The sequence below is a fragment of the Oryctolagus cuniculus genome, chromosome X (genome assembly GCF_964237555.1).
Source record: "Oryctolagus cuniculus chromosome X, mOryCun1.1, whole genome shotgun sequence".
Classification (NCBI taxonomy): Eukaryota; Metazoa; Chordata; class Mammalia; order Lagomorpha; family Leporidae; genus Oryctolagus; species Oryctolagus cuniculus.
Window position 1 is genome coordinate 33,730,555 of NC_091453.1, and position 15,340 is coordinate 33,745,894.

The following is a 15,340-nucleotide window of genomic DNA, read 5'->3' on the forward strand; positions in this document are numbered from 1 at the left end:
GAGAGAGAGAGAGAGAGAGAGAGAGAAAGAAAGAGGCTCAGCACTTTTTGTTGCCAGTCCCATAAGTGACATATGACATCTCATTGCTTTAATTTGCATTTAGGAGAGACAGGGGCCGGCACTGTGGTGCAGCGGGTTAAAGTCCTGGCTTGGAGCGCCGGCATCCCATATGGGTGTCAGTTCAAGACCTGGCTGCTCCACTTCCGATCCAGCTCTCTGCTATTATGGCCTGGGAAAGCAGTAGAAGATGGCCCAAGTCCTTGGGCCCCTGCACCCGTGTGGGAGATCCGGAAGAAGCACCTGGCTCCTGGCTTCAGATCGGCACAGCTCTGGCTGTTGTGGCCATTTAGGGAGTGAACCATCGGATGGAAGACCTCTCTCTCTGTATCTACCTCTCTCTGTAACTCTGTCTTTCAAATAAATAAAATAAATCTTTTAAAAAAAATATGGAGAGACAAAAAATGCTCCCAGAAACCATAACCCAGAATGATCATAATGGCTATAAAATTTGACATATATTGAGTCCCCATTCTCTATTAAGCTCCAGGTATAAAAATATGAAACACGACATCTGGGAGATGTGAAACAGCGTCTCACTGTTGTCTTAATTTTGCATTTCCCTGTTAACTAAAGAGACTGGGTACCTTTTCATATATTACACACACTGGCCATTTCAGACACCTTCGGCTGTGATTATCTATTTGTATACCTGCTGTCCATGGCTAGTGTAGTGTTCGTCTGTTTCTTCTTAACTCATAAATGTTCTGTTTATGTCCTAGAATCTAAATACTAGTCCAGCAAAAGCTTAGATAGAAACAATTAAATTCATAAGGCTGAGCACACATAGTGAAGATCTTCTAATTGGTTTTTTCTTTAAAAAAAAAAAAAGGATTTATTTATTTGGAAGAGTTAAAGAGACAGGGAGAGAGAGAGAGAGGTCTTCCATCTGCTGGCTCACTCTCCAAGTGGCTGCAACAGCCAGGGCTCAGCCAAGGGGACGCCAGGAGCTTTATCTGGGTCTCCCACACCGGTGCAGGAGCCCAATCACTTGCACCATCTTCCATTGCTTTCCCCAGGCCATTAGTAGGGAGCTGGATTGGAAGTGTAGCAGCTGAGACAGGAACCAGTGCCCATAAAGAATGCCGGTGACGCAGGTGGCGACTTTAGCCACAATGCCAGCCTCTAGTCGTTTTTTTTTTTTTTTTTTTTAAGTTTCGTCAGATAACTCTTTCGTTTTTGGAGGGAGGGGGTAGGGGAGGCAGAAAGACAGATCCAGCTCCCACGTCCTGATTCACTCCCAAAAGGTCCACAAAGATAAAGATTGGGCCAGGTCAAAGGTGAGAGCCAGGAACTCAGTCTAGGTCTCCTGTGCAGGTGGCAGGGACCCAACTACTTGAGCCATCATCTGCTGCCTCCCAGCATATATTAGCAGGAAGCTGGAATCTGAAACGGAGCCAGGACTGGAACCCAGGCACTCTGACATAGAACACAGGTGTCCCAACTGGCAGCTTCACCACTGGATCAAATGCCCAACTCTGAATCACCCAGTTTTAAATGCCTGGTGGTGCAGCTAAGGGAACTCCTTCTGGTCCAGGTCGATTCCACTTGAGTGTGTTTGAAAACTGCGCGAAGAATTAAAATGAAATCTAATTCATAAAACCTGTGACCTGTTAAGGAAGGGAACGAGGATTTGTGTATCTAGCCTGTGTAATTATATATTCTAAGATCGGTATTTTTCATATGTAACACACGCATATTAAACTAAAACTCCGTTTAACTTTACGTTAGCAATTGGTCTTAAAAAAGCGAGGTCTGCCTTTCAAATAAACGTATAAATCTTAAAAAAAAAAAAAAAAGCGAGGCATTTCCCTTGCATTGCATTGCACAGAGCCGCTAATCCCATTCTTTTGTTTAGCAGCCCAGGCCACGCAGGCAGGTGTTTATCTGATCAGAACCCGTTTTCCTTTGCTCCCCAGGTTAGGGTGTAAGTCCACCTCCTTCTAGGTTTGCGTCTGCCTTCCACATCTTAGCGCACCTTTGGAAAAAACAGGCCATTTACCAGGCTAGGAACAAAGTAGAGTTGCCCTGAAGCTGCAGGGTTGGGTGGGTAGACAGTAGGTGCTGCGTAAATCGTTAGTGTTGGTGCAGATCGAGCTCAACGCAAAACTGCATTGGGGCCACGGGAAGTGCTTTATAAATGCTCCCTCTTTAAATGTTCCTTGTAAGTCTCCTCCTGGCTCACTGCAACACTTCACTAATTGCCGGGGTCACCTTCATTGCAGGGTCGAGTCCGTTGAGGGATTAAGCCGGTAAATCAGTTCAAGATAAGCCAAGTGCTCAGAGCTATCCCCCAGGGGAAGCGTAGGCGCCTAATTTTGGTCCTAGGTGACACATCATTGCCTATACATGTTCCTGGCCCCTCCCTGGGGTGTGGAGGGTTGAAAATTCCTTCAGTTCCCTGAAAGGATGGCAAAGGAGAGACCTCCGTTTATTTTCCCATCTGTGAAACGGAGACGCAACCGTGTGGAAGGGGACGTGCTCGGGTGAGCCTTTGGAGGCTAGGAGGCTTGCCCCTTATCCTCCCCATCCCGGTGTCCGAGGAGTTACAATTTGGCCATTCGGAAGTTTGTTCTGGAGCAGACAGCAAACCTCCCGACACCGACATTCGGGGACTGGAAGGGCAACAGGCCGGAAAAGTGCGGGCGCGAGCGCTGCGCGCGCCGACGTCCTCCCGCGCCCCGCGCCCCTCAACTCGACCGCTCCTCCTCCCCTCGTTCCTCACGCTCCCCTCCTCCCGGACCCCGCCCCGCTCCCGCTTTCCCATTGGCAGAGCCGGCTGCCCGGCCGCCCCGGGATTTAAAGGGCCCGCTCGCCGCGCCGCCCTGGGAGCCGCTGCTGGTCCCGGCCTTGCGGCCTGCGGGGGAGGCTGCCCGGAGGAGGCGGCGACGGTGGCAGCGGCGGCGGCGCATCCCAGGCCCCCAAGAGCACGTCTGCCTTCCAGCCAGGTAAGGCGCCAGGAGTGTGCGCACACGACTCCCCGGCTCCCGTCCTTTAGCCGGCCTCCCCGCGCGGACCTGAAGCGAGTGTCCTGGGACCCCGTCCCCATCACCTTTCCGACTCCCCCATGCTGTGTCCCCTGCCACCACCTCCACTTCCCTGCAGTCCCCCGGCCTGGGCCGGGCTTTGTTGGCGGCTTCTCGCTGGGTGGGGGTGTGATGGGGAGCGCGGGGGATACAGGACACCCCCCATATCCATACAAGGAGAGATGCACACGGCCCCCAAGTGTCACAGAATCCCCCTGTGTGCCCTCCTCACAGAGCTACTCTACCTTGGAAACCAGGAAGGGCCCCCCCCCCGTATCCCACCCCCAGCCCCATCTGCTCTAGGGGCCTAGAATGTACACCATGGGATCATCATCGGACAGGACTGTTCACAGCGTTCCCGAGACACAGGTCCCGCATTCACTGCAAGTCACAGCTGTGTGTGTGCGCGCGCGTGTGTGTGTGCATCCAGAACCACCCCCCACCCCCACACACACCCACGCACAGCTGGTGGCTCAGTCTGATGCACCTGACGCTCACATCTTCCCCCAGACCCTCCAGCACCATCTGTGGGTTCCGCACCCGCAAACTGAAATCTTAAGCGCTCAAGTTCAGCCCTTGAGCAGGATCTGCTCGTGGACATTCTGTTCCCTCCGTGTTCCGTCTTTGGCAGATCTATCCATCTGTCCATCCAGCCGCGGGGGTCCGCAATGGCTACCTTCAGCCGCCAGGAATTTTTCCAGCAGCTACTGCAGGGCTGTCTCCTGCCTACCGCCCAGCAGGGCCTTGATCAGATCTGGCTGCTCCTTGCCATCTGCCTCGCCTGCCGCCTCCTCTGGAGGCTTGGTAAGTGCCAGCCACCCCATGTGCCACCAGGCTAGACCATGCCACACCTGCCACATTCATCCATACCAAGCCACACCTTACCCTGCCACGTCCAACCATACCAAATGAGATCCCAACATGTCTGGCCCTACCACATCCCACCAAGCCCTGTTCCAACACCCCACGTCCTACTCTCTGCAGCCACCCCATTGCCACAGCACGCCAAGCCACATCCTGCCATAGCAGGCCATGCCCTTCAGTGTTCCTGCAGTCTTAGATTCTGAGAAGTTGAAGTCCTTGGATCTTGGGATCCTGAAATACCTCCATCTCCCATGGTGTAAGATTCCATAACAGGATGATGGAGTCCCAAGGTGCCCTAACCGTGTTGGGAGTTTCTGACAAACTGCAATTCTCACATTTTTGGCTTCCAGGATGTTGGCAATTTAGATTTCTGTAATCAGGGCAGGATGAAATTTCTAGATTCTCGGATGTTTCGGCAATTGTAAGCAGGCCTGTATCCAAATAAGATTTCAAGTCCCCGAGGTTCCTTCAGGATGCTGCGATTTCTGGAAATCTGAGAGTCAAAGGTTCTATACTTTGTTTTTATTTCATTTTAAATGAATGTTTTATTTTTTCCCAGGTCTATTATTTTGAAATATTTCCAAGCTACTGAAAAGTTGAAAAGTAGTATACTGACCACCCATATACGCATGACCAGATTCTCCAACTGTCAACATCTTGTCACAATAGCTCGTTCTTTCTGTCTGTCTGTCTGTCTAGCTATCTATCTACTTCCCAAATCACTTGAATAACCTGCTGACATCAACACTGCACCCCAAATCCTTCAGTGTGTGGCTCCAAGACCAAGGACATCCTCCCCCACGACCACAGCCCCAGCTGTCACCCCCTAAGAAAAGTCCTCTGAATGCAATAATGCTATCTGATGAAAACTGACAGTTGTCTTTTTCCCATGGTTCCCCCAAATGTCTTTTAGAGAAGCCCAGGCGCCCTCTGCAGCTCCCCACCTGCACTGCTCTGGGCCCCCCACCAGCCGCACCACGTCCGCACCTCTAGGGCTTTGCCCCGGCTGTGCCCTATGCCCAGGCCATCCTCCCCTTCCTACCAGCCCACCAACCTTCCCTTTCTTGTTCTCTCTCTCGCCCTCTCTCTCTCTTTCCCTCTTTCCCTCTCTTCTCTCTTTCTCTTTCTCTCTCCCTCTCACCCGAAGGGCTGCCATCCTACCTGAAGCATGCAAGCACCGTGGCAGGCGGGTTCTTCAGCCTCTACCACTTCTTCCAGCTGCACATGGTTTGGGTCGTGCTGCTCAGCCTCCTGTGCTACCTCGTGCTGTTCCTCTGCCGGCATTCCTCTCATCGCGGCGTCTTCCTCTCCGTCACCATCCTCATCTACCTACTCATGGGGTACGGGCATGCGTCCTCATCGTCATGCTGTTGGTGGGTGGGTCCCCAAGGGTCCTGATGCGGTTGCCCAAGATGGTTGGGGGTGGGGTGGGGCATGAAGGGGTCCCAGGAGAAGGAAGGGAGTCTGGGAGGACCATTTTCCTATGGGGAGGTACAGAGTAGGGAGTGTGGTGTGGAACATTCCCGAAGAAGAGACAATGGAAGAATTGGCCTTAAACAAGTCTGCACTAGTCAAGGAGGGCGTGGGCTCCCCCTGGAGATGGGAGCCTGTGAGCATTATTGCTCATGAACTTGTGCAGGGCCCGGGAAGGCAGAATCCTCTAAGCACCTGGGTCTCCCCATTTTGTGGGCTCAGACGCCACGGGGGTCCTGGAGCCAAGAACGGCGCCTGTTTTTTTCTTTCTCCCCCCTCCCCCAGTGAGATGCACATGGTAGATACCGTGACATGGCACAAGATGCGAGGTAGGTAGGCAGGCCCCTTCGCTGCCCCAGCCCTCCTGCCCCTTTCTCAGCCCCCTGACTCCCCCACCCTGTGTCTTTCCTCCGCTTCTCTTCACCCACCTCTTTGGACATGGAGGCCTCACATTGCTCTAGCATCTGTGTCTGTCTCTACCACGCTTTCTCCCCCTGAGTCTGTCTGGCCCATCTCACTTTTGGGCCTGAGCTCTTGGCTAAGGGCGCCTGCCTGTCCTGGGTCCACTTCCCCACCTGCCTCTCTGACCTGTGCCCATCTAGCCATCATTGTACCCCCTTCCCCCTAACCGCCCCTCACCTGCTGCTGACCTGCTCTGTGCCCTTCCACTTGACCATGGATCCCACACATAGGGGCCCAGATGATCGTGGCCATGAAGGCGGTGTCTCTGGGCTTCGACCTGGACCGGGGCGAGGTGGGTGCAGTGCCCTCGCCTGTGGAGTTCATGGGCTACCTCTACTTCGTGGGCACCATCGTCTTTGGGCCCTGGATATCCTTCCACAGCTACCTACAGGCTGTCCAAGGCCGCCCACTGGTGAGGTCCTGGGTGGACAGGTGGGCAGGGACCGTGGGAGCTTCCAGGGGGTGATGCTCACAGAGTCTTGATCTCCCCCCAACCCCACAGAGCCGCCGATGGCTGCAAAAGGTGGCCCGGAGCCTGGCGCTGGCCCTGCTGTGCCTTGTGCTGTCCACTTGCGTGGGCCCCTACCTCTTCCCATACTTCATTCCCCTTGATGGTGACCGTCTCCTTCGCAAGTGAGCACAGCCTTTGAGGCCCCTGCCCGGCAGTCAGGGGGTTGGGTAGTGATCTGGGGTCTCCCCAACTCTGAGCCTGTCTCTTAATGCTTCTGTCTGTCTTCTATTACTACAGCAAGAAACGCAAAGCCAGGTAAATGAGGGCAGATGCTGAGGGCAAGTGGAGCTGCCTGGGGGATGGGGACCAGAGCCTATGACCAATGGCTTCTGGAAGTCTGAGTCTGTCCATATGTCTACCCCTGCCCCATGACTAAAAGGACACTGAGTGTCTCTCGGTGGCTGCCTGTTTGGCTCTGTGACTCCGTGTGTGACTGACATTGCGACACATTTTGTGTGGCTGGCTGTCCATCTGTTCAGCTGTTTCACCATGGAAACAGTTACGTGACCGTAATGGGGGAGGGACAAGTGACTAACCTGTCTGTGACTCTGGCTAGAGGGAGAGATGTGCGGGTTGGCCGCCTGTTGGCCCCTGATGCCCTGAATGTGAGACCCTGAGTTCTGGTGGGTTAGCTGTGCCACTGTCAATGAAGGGATATGTGGCTATCCCTGGGTAACATAAATCTGCGTGGCCAAAGCTGGTGTGCCTAGAACTCTGGCCAGGAATGGGTCTGACCGTGGCTTGTCGAATAGCTGTCTGTGATAGACCCTGCTGTGTGTGTGTGTGCCTTCTCTGACTGCTTGGTGATGTCCTGCTCTGGGGCCATGACCGACTAAGTCCCTGTACCTATCGGCAGAACCAACCGTCTGCTTCTGCTCTGATTCCCTACTCACGGCTGCCGGTTATATGCGATGCTGAATGAGTCTCCCAAAGGTCAAGGGACTTGACTGGTGTCACCCAGCCAAAGAGCCCGGCACGAATCCCAGGACTAATTTCTGAACCGATGCTTTTTCCAGGGCGAGATGCTGCCTGTTTTTCACCATGTCTGATTGTACAACCGACAGAGTGTGTGCGTGTGTACTGGTGTTTCACGATCTCGGTGCTCACGACAGGCTTTTTCGACTGTCTTATGGTCCCTGAGGCAGGTCAGAGAGCTGCGAGGTCTTTGTGTCTGGCTGTGTGGCTGTTCGAGGGTGCAGGGCTGCAAGACTGGGCCTGGCCCGAGCCGGGGCTGGCTGGCCGTACAAGGCTGCAGGGCCATGCCGTATTGTAGGACCACACAGGCATCTGTTTGAGCCGCATGAGACTAACAGCCGGGCGATGCGTGTCTGTGTGTGACCCTCATGGTCTACCCATTTTTGCCACCGCATTTCTGTCTGTCTTGTCTGTGGCTAACTCAGGCCAGCCTCCATGGCCTCTCTCTGACTCTCTGTTCTTTCTTCTCTGCTGCCTTCCTGACCCTAGGGGCACCATGGTAAGGTGAGTCTACAGGGGCAGAGCTGGGGATGCTGCCACGTGGTAGGGGGGGTCACTCCAGGGCATGGGCATCATGCCCCCTCTCTCTTGCCCCTTCCTCCCCAGGTGGCTGCGAGCCTATGAGAGTGCCGTCTCCTTCCACTTCAGCAACTATTTTGTGGGCTTTCTGTCCGAGGCCACGGCCACGTTGGCAGGGGCTGGCTTCACCGAGGAGAAGGATCATCTGGAATGGTGGGGAGGGCTTGGGGGTCCCCTTCCCCCCCCAGGGTACTGCCTACAGGAGATGCAGGGAGGAAGGGGGTGCTCCCGGCGGGGGAAGGAATGGCCCAGACAAAAGTGTGGCAGTTAGATGGGTTGAGATGCCAATGTGGTTGGCATGTCTCTTTTGCCCACAGGGACCTGACGGTGTCCAAGCCAATAAATGTGGAGCTGCCACGGTCAATGGTGGAGGTTGTCACGAGCTGGAACCTGCCTATGTCTTATTGGCTGAATAACTGTGAGTCACCAAGTCACCACTCCAGGGCAGCTGGTAACCTAGGCCCTTTCCAACACTGACTGGGCACCTACTGTATACTAGCCACTGGAGATGCAGCAGGGACCAAACACATCTCTGTCCTGGTGGAACTTGCATTTTGGGCGGTGGAGGCATGGGGAGAGCAGATCATAAATGAGAGAACAAATGCATACTCGTTCAGGTGGTGATTGGTGGTGATGGTAAAAAAAAAAAGCAACTAAGAGCAGGTAAAATTGATCTAGGAGTGCTGGCAGGAGTGGGGGCAATGGTGGCAAATTTAAATGAATTTAGTTAGGGCAAGTCTCACTGAGGACTTGACATCTGAGCAAAGACCTGAGGCAGGTGAGGGAGCAAGGAATGCAGCTAGGATGGAGAGAAGAGCGACAGATGGAGGGAACAGCAGGTGCGAAGGCCCCGAGGTAGGAGCTTGCTTGCTGTGTGTAACAGCAAGGTCAGTAGGGCAGGCATAGAGTGAGCAAGGGGACCAGGGATAGGAGGGAAGGTAAGTGAGGTCGTGTAGAGCCTTGTGGACTACAAGCAGGACATTGACTTTTTTTTGTTTTCTGAGATGGGAGCCACAGCTAGGCTCCGAGCAGAGGAGGGTCGTTGGGCTGATGTGGGTTGTAACAGGATCCCGCTGGCTGCTCTGAGGACAGAAGCAGCAAGGAGGCCTCTGCAGGAATCCAGGCTAGTGACGATGCTGGCCACAGTGCACATGGAGAGGAGAGGTCAGATCCTGGATAAATTCTGCAGCAGGTGGAACTGACATGATTGCTTCAGAGTCTGGATATGGGAGTGGGGGGAGGGGGGAGGGTGACTCCAAGATTTTTGCCCTGAGGAAGTGGAAGAATAGAGTTAACATTGACTGAACTTGGGAGGAGCAGGTCGGGAGGGAAGCCACCTCAGGGCAAGTGAGGCTGGGAGCCGCATCAGGGCTTTATCCTGGGGGTTCCCTAGCCCCGCCTGAGGCCCTCTGGGAGTGGCAGGGAAATCTTCATCTCCATCTTCCTCTCCAGATGTTTTCAAGAATGCTCTCCGCCTAGGGACCTTCTCAGCGGTGCTGGTCACCTACGCAGCCAGTGCCCTCCTGCACGTGAGCGGGGCCGAGGGGGATCAGGGTGAAAGCTGGGAGGGGGTGGCCTCCTCTTCACTCGCCTCACTGCCCCTCCCCCGGACCTCCCTCCCCGCCCCCTCCCCAACCAGGGCTTCAGCTTCCACCTGGCCGCAGTACTGCTGTCCCTGGCCTTTATCACCTACGTGGAACACGGTGAGTGAGCAGCGTGAGCGCAGGGATGGTGGGGGGAGGGGGTGGAGGTGGGCTGGAGGGAGTGTGGCTGGAGTCACCGCCCTCTGAGGCTAACCTGAGGCCCTTCGCTCCCCACCCCACCCCCCACCATAGTCCTCCGGAAGCGCCTAGCTCGGATCCTCAGTGCCTGCGTCTTGTCTAAGCGGTGCCCGCCTGACTGTTCACACCGGCATCGCTTGGTGAGGGCTCAGCCTGGGGCCACTTTGTGCCCCACATGGCCCCTCAGTAACATTGCTTCTGTTTCCATCTTGCGTCTGTCTCAAGCTACCCAGCTTCCTCTCCTCATGTCTGAGCCATCCCCATAACCTCACCTCTACTCAGTAGCTTCCATTCACTGGGCACCTGCTGTCATCCACATACTGGGCATTCATTCCTCCAGGGAGCATGCGCTGAGCACCTGCTGGTTCCAGGCACTTTTCTAGGTGCTGGAGACTCAGTTGTGAACAAAACAGGCTCAAGTCCCAGCCCTGTGAGACAAACATCTTAACAGGAAAGACAGTGAACATAGGAAGTTCGTAAATTCTTTTTTTAAAAAAAGATTTATTTATTTACTTGAAAGTCAGAGTTACACAGAGAAGGAGAGGCAGAGGGAGAGAGAGATGTCTTCCATCCACTGGTTCACTCCCCAAATGGCTGCAACAGCCAGAGCTGTGCCAAGAGCTTCCTCTGGGTCTCCCACGTGGGTGCAGGGGCCCAAGGATTTGGAGCATCTTCCATGGCTTTCCCAGGCCATAGCAGAGAGCTGGATCAGAAGTGGAGCAGCCGGACTCGAACCAGTGCCCATATGGGGTGCCAGCACTGCAGGCCACAGCGCCACCCCTCCTGTGAATTCTAATACTAGTTTGTTCTGTGGAGGAGAGCTCGAGAAAGTACATGGAAGAAAGGGGAGGATGGATAGGAGGGCTTCTGTTTTGAACAGGAAGGTCAGGGGTGGAGGTTTGGCTCAGTGGCTAAGACGAGATGGCCACATCTCCTAAGTGAGTCCCTGAGTTCCATACCCTGCTCTGCCCTTGACTCTAGCTGGAGGCGGCAGCCACGGTCCAAGTACTTGGGCCCCTATCACCCACATGGGACACTTGGATTGACTTCTGGCTCCTGGTTTCAGCCCAGCCAGCCCAGCCCTGCTTGTTGCAGGTGTTTGGGGAGTTAACTAGCGCGATAAGATCTGCTATCTCTCTCTCTCCCTTTCCTCCTCCCGCTTCCCCCTCCCCTCCCCCGTCCAGTAAGTGAGTAAGTAAATAAGTTCACCAGGGAGGTCAGTCTGGGAAGCCTTCCTGCTGACTTCTGAGTTGTTTTATTGAGGGGAGCACCCCAGGCAACAGGAACACCCAGAGTAACACCGGCCTCCAAGTTTGGGCCCCTGTGGCGTAGTGGGAGGCATGAGCCCTCTAGGTCATTTGGGGATGGGTTTTTGTTTTGTTTTGTTCTTCCTGTTTGCCATAAAAAAATACAGACCACTTCGCATTTGTGTCCCACCTGACAATCAGAGGTCATCCCCATACCCCGCAGCTGCCAGCCCCCACGGCTCTTGCTCCTCTGCCTGAACACGTGCCTCTCCCCCGAACCTGACCCTGACACCCTCATTGATAACAGCACCCTCACTCTTGGGGACCTTTGAGCATCCCTAACAGGTTTCCTGAATCATCCTTCCCCCCGGGCACCTGCATTCCTGGAACTCACTCTCACCGTGTGTGTGTGTGTGTGTGTGTGTGTGTGTGCGTGCGCGCGTGCGCGTGCTCATGTGTGCTCCCTCTGCAGCTGGAGGGAGGGGCAGTCTATCATTCAGCCACCAAGTGTATCCAATCTGTCCCCCACAGGGTGTGGGGGTTCGAGGCCTAAACTTGCTCTTTGGGGCCCTGGCCATCTTCCACCTGGCCTACCTTGGCTCTCTGTTTGATGTTGATGTGGACGACACCACAGAGGAGCAGGTGAGGTGGGGCCCTGGACAGGGGGACATATCAGGGATGGCGCTACTGGCTCTTGGGGACCATGAAGACCAAGGTGGGGAGGTGGAGGCTGGAGCTCCTGGGACCCTGGGATTGGGTCTCTCAGCCAGTGCACGATGCTCCTCCTTCCTGTTGTCCCTCTGGTTGAGTCACACTGCCAGGGTATTCTATTTGGGAGAAGTGAGCAAAATCTGTTTACTCGTTCTCCTTATGGGATTCATCCAATAGAGAGGGAGTGCAAAATCCAGGCTTTCCTTCTTGTAAATTAAGTATGAGGGGACTTCAGAAAGTTTGTGGAAAATGCATATTATGAAAAAAAAACTGTACATGGATTGCACAACGTTTTTGCACCAAAATAAAATGCATTTTAATCCCATTTTTCCACACACTTTTTGAAATATCCTCATATTTTATTTCATTTTCGCTTAGGAAGAATTGGCAAAATTTCTTTCTTTTTTAAAAAAGTTCTATTTGACTCAGGTTGAGGGTGCAAACTCTGGATTCTGCTACTTTAAATTTGTACGTCAAAATCTCTACACTATTTTTGCTCATCAAGTGTGCAAATTCCAGATCGTCCTCCTTTTTAGGCTAAGAATACTTTTTTAAACGATTGTATTTATTTATTTATTTATTTGATAGGCAGAGTTACAGACAGTGAGAGGGAGAAACAGAAAAAAGGTCTTCTGCCCGTTGGTTCACTCCCCAATGGCCACAATGGTCGGAGCTGCACCGATCCAAAGCCAGGAGCCAGGTGCTTCTTTCTGGTCTCCCATGTGGGTGCAGGGGCCCAAGTGCTTGGGCCATCTTCTTCTGCTTTCCCAGGCCACAACAGAGAGCTGGACTGGAAGAGGAGCGGCCGGGATTAGAACCGGCGCCCATATGGGATGCTGACAGCACAGGTGGAGGATTAACCTACCGCGCCACAGCGCTGGCCCCTAACAATACTTTTTTTTTTTTTTTTTTTTTTTTTTTTTTTTTTTTTTTTTTTACTTGAGAGTCAGAGTTACACATAGAGAGGAGAGGCAGAGAGAGAAAGGTCTTCCATCCGATGGTTCACTCCCCAATTGGCCGCACCGATCAGAAGCCAGGAGCCAGGAGCCTCCTCTGGGTCTCCCACGCAGGTGCAGGGGCCCAAGGACTCGGGCCATCCTCCACTGCTATCCCAGGCCATAGCAGAGAGCTGGATCGGAAGTGGAGCAGCCGGAACTAGAACCGGCGCCCATATGGGGTGCCGGCGCTTCAGGCCAGGGTGTTAACCTGGTGTGCCACAGCGCCAGCCCGCCTAACAATACTTTTAAAAGTACAGTTCAAATAAACAAAACAAAAAAAAAAGTACTGTTCAGGCCGGCGCCATGGCTCACTTGACCAATCCGCCTGCAGCGCCGGCACCCCGGGTTCTAGTCCCAGTTGGGGCTCCGGGTACTAGTCCCAGTTGCTCCTCTTCCAGTCCAGCTCTCTGCTGTGGCCCAGGAAGGCAGTGGAGGATGGCCCAAGTGCTTGGGCCCTGCACCCGCATGGGAGACCAGAAGGAAGCTCCTGGCTCCTGGCTTCGGATCAGCACAGCGCCGGCCGTGGCGGCCATTAGGGGAGTGAACCAACTGAAGGAAGACCTTTCTCTCTGTCACTCTCTCACTGTCTACAACTCTCTCTCTCTCTCTCTCTCTCTCTCACTGTCTAACTCTGCCTGGCAAAAAATAAAATAAAAATAAAATAAAATAAAAGTACAGTTTATTCATATGACTCTCGCAGAATCCATGATTTGCTTCACCTCTGGTTAAGTTTTTAATTTTTAATTGAAAATTAAAACTTTATTTTGCCTTAATTCTATTCAGGTTGAGTGTGCAAATCCGAGTGTTGCTTCTCTTGAAATAAACTTTGGGTCCATTTTTATTAAAATATTTAAAATAGTTAATGCATATTACATGATTCAAAAAACAAACAATATTCCAGATACTCAGAAAACAATGTTGCCCCCATGCGCTACCCCCTGCCCTTTTACGGGTAATCACTTTTATTCATTTTATAAAAATATCTTCCCAAAATTTAAGCATATCAAGCAAATATAAAATTAATTCATTTATATTAATTAATTCCTCTCGTCCTGTGTTGACCCCAAAGGTAACACATGTGTGATAATTGTCCTGCAGTTCTTGGAAATCTTCCATGTCAGCTTATGGAACATCCTTGTTCTTTTTTTTCACTGTGAGGCTGTAGCACACCTTAAGTTGTCCCTTAGAGTGCGCACTCAGGTGATTGCCGGTCCTCCCCTATTGCAAATTCCTTTGCACAACGTGTGAACAGGCTTGTGCAATCGCTGACACAGGATGCCTCTCAAAGCTCCTGGACACGTTCGCTGGTTCTGTAGGAGCGAGATTATGAGCGAGGCTGAGCATCTTGTTGATGAACCATTTGTTTCCCCCATTAGTGGGATGGATGCCCTACTACGCCTTTGGTAATTTTTGCCCTTTAAAAAAAAAAAAAAAAACGATTTCTAGGAGCTCTTTATATATTAGGGAGATGACGGGTCAGAGAGTAGGATTGACTTGTCTTCTTTTGAAAATGATTTTTAAAGAAGAAAGCAAAAACTATGTGTGGTCACGTTTCAGATGCACCCAGGTCCTTCTAGGGGGCCTTACCTAGGCTACTATGGGTCACAGAAATGTCCCTGGGCAAAGGATGGGTTTTGCTGAGACCCTGTCTGTCCTTGCTGAGTGGAACCATGATCTTTCTCTCCCACAGGGCTACGGCATGGCGTACACTGTCCACAAGTGGTCAGAGCTCAGCTGGGCCAGTCACTGGGTCACTTTCGGATGCTGGATCTTCTACCGTCTCATAGGCTAAGGCATACAATCCTCTTAGCACCCTCAAGACCCCTCCTTGGGGTGCCAGCTCCGATGGAGGATGAGGGAAGGCCCTCTCTACTCCCTTGACCCCACTCCACCCATGATCCCCAACACCCCTACACACACACACACACACCCACACACACACCATTCCCATGCCTGTCAATCCCCACCACACCACAAGGCGGGCAGGGGGCTGGTCCCTGCTGGGGCCTAGGGGTGGGGGATACTTGGGAAAGCAAAGAGGGGGAGATCCAGGGCCTCCCCGCCTACCTTCTCCTTTTTTATATTCAGTTTGTTATTGTCAAATAAAAGTAGGCAACATCAACAGGCTCTTTCTTCACTGCTCAGAGGGGAATAGCAGTAAGGAAGGGGCGGGGTGGGAGGGGAGCAGCATGGATAAAGGGCTGGGAGCCGGAAGCCATGAAGAGGGAGCAGACTGTAATTGGTTCGTGGTTAATTTGTGATTTTTCATGGTTGGATGATGAGCCTGAGGATGGACAAGTCCTGATCCTGTTTGATTTGAGTGGCGTGGGGACAGGTGGTGCCAGTGGATATCAGAGAGGCTTGATACTAACTGGTGTGAAAAACAGAGATCCTCATTCAGACTGGGGCAGGGAAGAGGGAAAGTAAGATATTGGTCCTTAGAGGACTGAGTCTTGTAGGCTGTAACTGGATGCCAGGGCTAGGATGGGGTTGGATTCTGACCGATTGCTCAGTCTGGGTGCCCACTGGTTTAAGGTTATGGCATTCTGATTGTTTCTTTAGAATTAGCACATTTGAGTCTCCATGCCGATTGGTCAGCGGGGCTGAAGGGCCTGGGATCTGATTGGTTTTCTGACTTCAAGTCGGGAGAGGTGAG

General features: G+C 52.8%; 1 protein-coding gene across 5 annotated transcripts; it reads left to right on the forward strand.

The window, feature by feature from the left end:
• Positions 1-2,641: 2,641 nt before the first annotated feature.
• On the forward strand, positions 2,642-14,806 carry PORCN (porcupine O-acyltransferase). Of its 5 annotated transcripts, none has more exons than XM_008272575.4 (15): positions 2,642-3,005; positions 3,715-3,887; positions 5,095-5,287; positions 5,706-5,749; positions 6,113-6,294; positions 6,385-6,515; positions 6,631-6,648; positions 7,858-7,872; positions 7,975-8,100; positions 8,265-8,365; positions 9,400-9,476; positions 9,587-9,650; positions 9,783-9,868; positions 11,507-11,617; positions 14,375-14,806. In XM_008272575.4, exons 2-15 carry the CDS (start codon positions 3,752-3,754, stop codon positions 14,474-14,476), a joined length of 1,386 nt encoding a protein of 461 aa, XP_008270797.1. In that variant the 5' UTR covers positions 2,642-3,005; positions 3,715-3,751; the 3' UTR covers positions 14,477-14,806. The 5 variants fall into 5 exon arrangements, with proteins under 5 accessions (XP_008270797.1, XP_017205187.1, XP_017205188.1 ...); XM_017349700.3 differs by having other exon boundaries at positions 2,891-3,005; positions 5,166-5,287; XM_017349698.3 differs by lacking the exon at positions 6,631-6,648 and having other exon boundaries at positions 2,858-3,005.
• Positions 14,807-15,340: the final 534 nt, after the last annotated feature.

Coding starts and splice junctions, on each gene's coding strand:
- PORCN (XM_008272575.4), top strand. CDS start 3,752: ATGGCTACCTTCAGCCGCCAGGAATTTTTCCAGCAGCTACTGCAGGGC. Junction 8,101..8,264: donor GAGAAGGATCATCTGGAATG/GTGGGGAGGGCT, acceptor TTTTGCCCACAG/GGACCTGACGGTGTCCAAGC. Junction 8,366..9,399: donor GTCTTATTGGCTGAATAACT/GTGAGTCACCAA, acceptor CTTCCTCTCCAG/ATGTTTTCAAGAATGCTCTC.